Below are 8,214 nucleotides of genomic sequence, written 5' to 3'. Positions count from 1 at the left end.
GCGTACATAGCAGCGATATCGCTGTCACCTGTATGGAAGTGGCCTAATGCTTACAAAAGCAATGGCAATTCAGGACCCCAGTATGTCGTTCGGTTGCCATGGCAACTCATCGGCCTTTCTCGATTACATCACAGAGGGAGCGCATCCCCTGTAAGCGCTTTACATGCCACTATCAATATAGATCACGACTTGTATGGGGTTAACAGTGGGGGTCGCTGTTCTCATCTATCCCCGCTGTTGCAGTGGGAAGCCGGCTATTAATAACAGTCTGCCCTGCTGCGGGCTCTGCTTCTGAGCCGCACTAGCTACAGGACGTAAGCAACCCCCTGCCAAGACGTAAACTTATGTCCTGCAGCATTAAGGGGCTAAAGACTGTATACTTTTCTGTCCAAGACTTCTGTTTCAAGGTATACGATGACACATATAGTATGAAGCAATGATGAGATTGGGTGCAGCACAAAGCTGGAATGTAAATCTGTCTAATTCCTCTGAGGCAAATGGGGCTGGAATGTGTGAACTGTAAGGGCGAGATTCCGCATCACTACAGGAGTAGAGCGCACACCTGCAGGCCTCCGCCCATTTGCAGGGAACTTCAAAGAAGTGCTGTGACTGAACAAGTGGCCAAGAGGCTTAGTTCATATACTCTAGTCACACTCAAAGCTGCATCCAAAATTCAAATCCCGCAGAATTCATTTAGTAGAGTTACTGTGTACATACATGACTCATCCTGTATTATACTCCAGAGCTGCACTCACTATTCTGCTGGTGGAGTCACTGCGTACATACATTACTTATCCTGTACTGATCCTGAGTTACATCCTGTATTATACTCCAGAGCTGCACTCACTATTCTGCTGGTGGAGTCACTGCGTGCATACATTACTTATCCTGTACTGATCCTGAGTTACATCCTGTATTATACTCCAGAGCTGCACTCACTATTCTGCTGGTGGAGTCACTGTGTACATACATTACTTATCCTGTACTGATCCTGAGTTACATCCTGTATTATACTCCAGAGCTGCACTCACTATTCTGCTGGTGGAGTCACTGTGTACATATATTCTGAATTATACTCCAGAGCTGTACTCTCACTATTCTGCTGTTGGAGTCACTGTGTACATACATTACTTATTCTGTACTGATCCTGAGTTATATTTTGTATTATACTCCAGAGCTGCACTCACTGCATAACACGAACGACAAATGAAAAGTGAAGATTGATCATTTGTTGTTTGGTCGTTGGCTCATGTTTAGTCTTAACAATTATCGTTTACTTGTTTGAAAGATTTTTTTTAATGATAATCATCCTGTGTCAAAGGGTCTTTAGTAATGTATGTGACTCCACTTGCAGAACAGTGAGTGCAGCTCTGAAGCATGATACAGGATGTAACACAGACCCACTGCCCATACATCACTGTTTCTCTCATCTGGCTACTTCCCCATGAATGCTACCTTCCCTCCTCAGGATCTGGATGGTCCTGCATACAATGTAGTTCCTACGGACCCCCATTGCTGCCCTGTACTGACGGATTTGGCACTGGTGAGCACCGTATCCATGAAGTGAATGAGCCGCATGTTACTCCAGGAGGGGGGTCAGACACACACACATAACTTCCAAAAAAGTTTAATCCAGACAGAAAAATATGAACATTTACACCCCAGACCCAAATACGATTTTCTCTGAGAGAAAAAAAAAAGTTCTTTCCCAAGGTCCAGCCGATCTCCACCCCCGATGCAGAGCAACCCGAGACGTCTCCAACAACTCCTCCTCTATTTGGGCTTTCTGTCCCCAGGCACACAGAAATAGGAGAGGAGGGGTCCTCGATAGTGATGGCACATCCCACATAAAAGTGCTGCCCGATCCCTGCTGCTAGTGTTACTGGAGGGCAGAGGGTACGGAGTAGGGGAGGCGGGGAGGTGCAGTCTGTAGCGTGGAGCGGGCTTGGCTAGGAGGTGAAGTGTAGTGGGAGCAGAGCTGTTAGACGGCGGACAAGTCCCAGGGGGTCCACCGTGCAAACAATACCAACAGTGAGGGTGAAGACCCTACGGGAGACGACATGTAGTGTTTCCGTGTTCTGCTCCTCCAGACCAGCAGGACATGTGCTGGATCACGGCTGGCCGATAGTGGACAGTGTCCGCAGGCGGGTTATACGATGGGTGTTGCTGCACTCGTCTCCTGAGCGGCTGGAGAATCCACTTTACCGCCGCTGCTGAAGGACGTCTCATGTGATGCATCGTCATCGTCTTCTTCCTCTTCCATGTTCGGCCATGATGTCTGGTCTTCTACCCGCTTCAACCGCTCATTCAGCGCTTTCAGGGCCAGCTGCCTGCAGAGGAGATGAGAGAAGTCAGAGCTGGGCGAGAACAGGGGGAAACCTCTAGGAGAGTTGGGAGGGAAATTTTCATGCATAAGTTCCGTCCAATTACAATGTGGACAGAACTTGTGTGCGAAAAGAACCTACTTATTTGTTTATCCACATGACCGATGATAGAAAATTACTGCATGTCCTATTTTTGGGCGATTCCTTGCAAAGTACCGTCCATTCTTTTCTATGGGATCTTAAAAAAAAAAAAAAAAAGCGCATGCGCGGTGATCTGCAGGAGTGTGATGCTTTTTTTTTATTGTAACACTCAACTTTTTCACGCAAGTGAAATCGCACATAAAATGACGCAATCTGTCTTGTTTCAAAGCATTGCTTTTCTTACAGCATCGCACTAACTGAAAAATCGTGTGTTTGAGAGTTCGATATCGGTCGCCGCTGTAAACGCACCCTCATTTCTTGCGGAACGTGCTATAGTTTGTGCCATATTGGAATACATACGACTTTTTGTTGCATTTTTTTTTTGGAGACAGACTGACCAAAAAAGTGCCTTTCTGACGTTCTTAAATTTTTTCGGGTGGTGTTCGACATCTGGGGTAAATAACGTATTATATTGATAGATCAGACTTTTACGGACGCAGCGATACCAAACATGTATTTTTGTTTTAGGATTTTGATTCTTTTATTCGGTCTAACCAATGACCTGTAAACAAAGTTCATTAGTTACACCTTACTGGTGGAGGATCCGCAGTGCTTATGCTAAGTGGAGACATACCCTATATGTAACATAAACCTACCCTTATAGTGTTCAGTCATCGCGCGGTGTATAACAGTGATTGTGAAATAGTTGCACAATCACTTTTGTTGTTTTTTTTTTATTAAGCATGTTAATAGCGAGCCGAGTGGATTCATTGTATAGTGAGAATTTCCAAAAAATACAATACATCGGCCCTAAGCCACCTATCTGCTACAAAAATTGTGTTGCACAGTGTAATCGTTCAGATTCTGGCGGGATCACGTCAATCGTTCACTGGAAATGCCTGGATGATCCGAACAATTAATTCGTATCGTACAAGAATAAAAACCAAACGACAATCGGCCCGTGTAAACAGGCAGTCGCTCCTCTATGAACGACTTCCTGTTTATTGTGATTGGAGGCCAGAATGTTCCCCGGATGCTCCGCCTCCATTCACTGAGTGATCATCGCTGGGATAACTCTTGGGCTCTTCTGCTCCTGCGTAAAAAGACCCTATCACAAAAATCTGCACCGCTGACTTCTCAATTACTGCAAAAACTCCTGCACTTAAAGGGCCGGTGTCCATTCTTATGTAAAATTAAACATAGTTCCGCAAATTCCCCACAAAACTGTTTCACATCTTCAAGATCTCTGCCTAGTGTCAGTGAAGGAAAAATACATCGAGCCCCCCTTGTGATCGGGTGAGGGTCTGGCTGATGTTTTCTTACAATGTGATGTATGTTTATATGCCAGTGGAGAATCTTTATTACTTCGCCTTTAAACGCATCTACCCCAGCACTAACATGTAGTAAAGCCAAGAGTCTTTGCGCAGTGGCTGCATTAATGGGGCAGCCGCAGGCAGATGCTTTCTTGTAAGGTCTTTTTACTCCTTCTGTCCGGGGGTGTCCATCCAGCCCCCCCATAATGGGACTTTCTCTTACGGGCCAGGAAATGCCCGAGGGGGCGCTGACAAACCCTATTAATCACCAGCAGAACGGCCTCATGCACAAGAAAAGATCATCCCAACCGTGAAGCAGACACCCCGAGGCGCCACCAGCAGAGGGGACTTCACGCTGGCAGAACTCCACAGCGATGGAGAGCGGCCTCTTCTGTCCGACGGAAGGAAAGCTGGGTGGTGACAACCATTATGACCGCCGTTCCATGCCCCCCACACTCCATTATCAGCCATTGAGAACTCTGGGGAAGCTGGATCTGCAGCCCCTGTAAGGTAATGGTGGCCATCACCCAACTTTCCCATAGCCAGACCAGGCTGAAAAGATACCAATGATACAATGTATGAGTCAGGAGTCCAGGATTGTCTAGACTGAATACAAAGTAACAAACCCTCAGCTGTGAGAAGTATTACATCTGTATGGCTTTTGCGCCTGAGTATACCTAGACAGGCTTCCATTCACTGACACAAGCAGACATTTTGAAAAGTAATAAAACATTATTAGACTCCTCCCCAGCGCACTTTACCTCCTCCGTTCTGCGTCTTGGGGGTCAGTGCCCGGTAAGCTGATGGTGATGGAGGATGGTGCCCCCACGTCATATCTCTTGACAGCTCGCGGGCAGAGTCGTAATTTCACCAGGCTGGCATGTGTGAGGGTTCCTAGAAGAGCAGCAGCGGGCTGCAGGGGCGCCGGGAAGAAGCTGGCGAAGGAGAAGTGATCGGACATGTCTCCTCGTCCGCGGCTGTGTCTCTGGTAGAAGCGCAGGTACACCCAGCCGGACAGCAGCCCCAGACTGTAGCCCACCAGCACCTGACCTGGGATCAGCCCACCCACTGTCAGTGCGGTGACCCCCAACAGTGCCAGCTGAGGTAGGAGCCGCACCCAGCGTTGAGGCTCCACCAGTCCATCTCCAATAGTCTGTTTATGCGCCACCAGGACGGCGCCTGCAAAGGCAGGAAACCCATGGACCCGGGCGGAGAACAGGAAGTGCAGATCGGAGGTGGCAGCGTATGCCACCAGGAAGAAGAGGGAGCTCAGGATGCCCACAGACAGGCTGACCACTCCATAGAACAGGAGCAGCTCCGGCGCCCCCCACAGCGGCTCCAGCCGGCGCCCGGCCCCCAGGGTGAGCAGCAGATTAGCCAGGACGTCCCATAGGTGCAGCTCCACCAGTCCGTGCGTCACCAAAGTCCACAGCCACAGGTTGGGGGGCAGCAGCAGTCCAGGGGTGACGGCCAGGACATGAGCGGTGTCCACCCAGAAGGAGAGCAGGTAGAGGAGGGCGACCACCCCCCATAGGCACTTCACCAGCACGCTGCTGCCGGATAGCGCCAATACCAGGCGGTTGGCAGGGATGGATCGCAGCATGGTGGCTACCTCAATCCCTAAACCCTGAGGTCACTTTGTCCCCCCTGACCCCTACACCCCAAAATCTGGTGTAACTCTGACCTCAAGACCTACATGAAACGTGTGTGGGGCCTATAGACAGCGCCCTCCCCTATAGACAATGCCAGTATGGAAAGTATTAATTCTGCTCCTCCTAGAGAATGTAATTAGCGAATCTGTCACTGTGTCCCTTATAGGGAACAACTGATTATGTCACTGTGTCCCCTATAGAAAGTGGGATCCCCCTGCACAGCAAAGGTAACTATAGGAACTGTCACTGTATCCCCTATAGGAAAGGCAAATATCACTGTAGTATACAGTGAGTATTCTAGTACCTCTGTAAACAAATATCCCCCAGAGGGAAGGCGACTATGGGATCTGTCACTGTGTCACCTATAGAAACTAGGATCCCCCTATAGTGAACGTTACTATATGATCTGTCACTACGTGTGGTAGAGAGAGAGAGTATCCTAGCAAGTGAGTGAACTATATCCCCCTATAGGGAAGGGAACTATAGGATCTGTGGTGTGTCCCCTATAGAAACAACTAACCTCCTACAGGGAGGCTGACTAAAGGATCGGTCAGTGTATCACCTATGGAAACTAATAACCCCTACAGGGAAGGCAACAATAGATATGTCACTGCCACTTATGGAAAGTACTAACCTTCTATAGGGTAGGTGTCCGTAGGAACTGTCAGCGTCACCTATAGAAACTAATAACCCCCTACAGGGAAGGCGACCATGGATATGTCACTGCCACCTATGGAAAGTACTAACCTTCTATAGGGTAGGTGTCTGTAGGAACTGTCAACGTCACCTATAGAAATCAATAACTCCCTACAGGGAAGGCGACCATAGATATGTCACTGTCACCTATAGAATCTAGCCTTCCCTATAGGCAAGGTGACTATGATTGGTCACTGTGTCCCCTATAGAAATCTCACACACTATAAAGTAATCGGACTAATAACAGGGATTGACCAAGACCTATAGAAACTGTCCCCTATACAGTATCCCACACTGCCCACCCCTACAGAGTGACCCCCTAATTAAACTGCCCCGATAGAGGGACCACAACACAAGCTGACACTGAAGGGCCCGGCCCCTATAGAGAGTCCCCAATACCAGCTGCCCCCTATAGGGAGTCCCCGAGAAGCCGGTCCTGACCCCGCTCTCCGCCTCTCTCCGGTTCCGGGCTGTACGGGGAGGCCGGACACTTCCACCCCACAACGTCACCAGCCGCGCAGCGCACAAACAGGCAGCACGCATGCGCCGCCTCGGCCGCACAGACCTCTGGGAGGTGAAGTCCCGATGAGCGGCCATGTTGGAAGTGTGTGTATGTGCAGTGCAGAAGTCCCGGCCTCTGGGGTAGTATGGGAACTGTGGTGATGGCGGCGGTGCTATAGATGAACAGGGAGGTCAAGGCAGGGAGACAAAGTCCTTCCATTCACTGACAGCAAGCTGAGAGGCTCCATGCAGTGAAGACCTGAGGCTTATGGCTGTTTACTTAAAACTGGAAGATGCCTTTAATGGGGCTTTCTGGAACCAGTGGCTTAGAAAGATATAAAATAACATAACACTGCAGCTTCATCCAGAGCTGGAGCCTTGGTGTCATACATTATGTATGTGACTGCTCAGCCAATCACAGGCTTCAGTGGCCCAAGAAGAGTCACTGCTAAGGACTGTGATTGGCTGAGTGCTCATGTACACGATGCACAGCCTGTGATTGGCTGAGTGCTCATGTACACGATGCACAGCCTGTGATTGGCTGAGTGCTCATGTACACGATGCACAGCCCGTGATTGGCTGAGTGCTCATGTACACGATGCACAGCCCGTGATTGGCTGAGTGCCCATGTACACGATGCACAGCCTGTGATTGGCTGAGTGCTCATGTACACGATGCACAGCCCGTGATTGGCTGAGTGCTCATGTACATGATCCACAGCCCGTGATTGGCTGAGTGCTCATGTACATGATCCACAGCCCGCGATTGGCTGAGTGCTCATGTACACGATGCACAGCCCGCGATTGGCTGAGTGCTCATGTACACGATGCACAGCCCGTGATTGGCTGAGTGCTCATGTACACGATGCACAGCCTGTGATTGGCTGAGTGCTCATGTACACGATGCACAGCCTGTGATTGGCTGAGTGCTCATGTACACGATGCACAGCCCGTGATTGGCTGAGTGCTCATGTACACGATGCACAGCCCGCGATTGGCTGAGTGCTCATGTACACGATGCACAGCCCGCGATTGGCTGAGTGCTCATGTACACGATGCACAGCCCGCGATTGGCTGAGTGCTCATGTACACGATGCACAGCCCGCGATTGGCTGAGTGCTCATGTACACGATGCACAGCCCGTGATTGGCTGAGTGCTCATGTACACGATGCACAGCCTGTGATTGGCTGAGTGCTCATGTACACGATGCACAGCCTGTGATTGGCTGAGTGCTCATGTACACGATGCACAGCCCGTGATTGGCTGAGTGCTCATGTACACGATGCACAGCCCGCGATTGGCTGAGTGCTCATGTACACGATGCACAGCCCGCGATTGGCTGAGTGCTCATGTACACGATGCACAGCCCGCGATTGGCTGAGTGCTCATGTACACGATGCACAGCCCGCGATTGGCTGAGTGCTCATGTACACGATGCACAGCCCGCGATTGGCTGAGTGCTCATGTACACGATGCACAGCCCGCGATTGGCTGAGTGCTCATGTACACGATGCACAGCCCGCGATTGGCTGAGTGCTCATGTACACGATGCACAGCCCGCGATTGGCTGAGTGCTCATGTACACGA

The 8,214-nt window shown here is 49.9% G+C and overlaps 1 protein-coding gene across 1 annotated transcript; it reads right to left on the bottom strand.

The window, feature by feature from the left end:
- Positions 1–1,611: 1,611 nt before the first annotated feature.
- TMEM115 (transmembrane protein 115) lies at positions 1,612–6,646 on the bottom strand. The gene is made up of 2 exons (XM_066596908.1): positions 4,540–6,646; positions 1,612–2,330 (listed from the first exon to the last, which is right to left on the bottom strand). The coding sequence occupies exons 1-2, from the start codon at positions 5,379–5,381 to the stop codon at positions 2,150–2,152; spliced, it is 1,023 nt and encodes a 340-aa protein (XP_066453005.1). The 5' UTR covers positions 5,382–6,646; the 3' UTR covers positions 1,612–2,149.
- Positions 6,647–8,214: the final 1,568 nt, after the last annotated feature.

The sequence above is a fragment of the Eleutherodactylus coqui genome, chromosome 3, assembly GCF_035609145.1.
Source record: "Eleutherodactylus coqui strain aEleCoq1 chromosome 3, aEleCoq1.hap1, whole genome shotgun sequence".
In the NCBI taxonomy this organism is placed as follows: Eukaryota; Metazoa; Chordata; class Amphibia; order Anura; family Eleutherodactylidae; genus Eleutherodactylus; species Eleutherodactylus coqui.
This window is presented reverse-complemented; position numbering and strand designations above follow the sequence as displayed.

Coding starts and splice junctions, on each gene's coding strand:
- TMEM115 (XM_066596908.1), bottom strand. CDS start 5,381: ATGCTGCGATCCATCCCTGCCAACCGCCTGGTATTGGCGCTATCCGGC. Junction 2,331..4,539: donor CAAGACGCAGAACGGAGGAG/GTAAAGTGCGCT, acceptor TCTCCTCTGCAG/GCAGCTGGCCCTGAAAGCGC.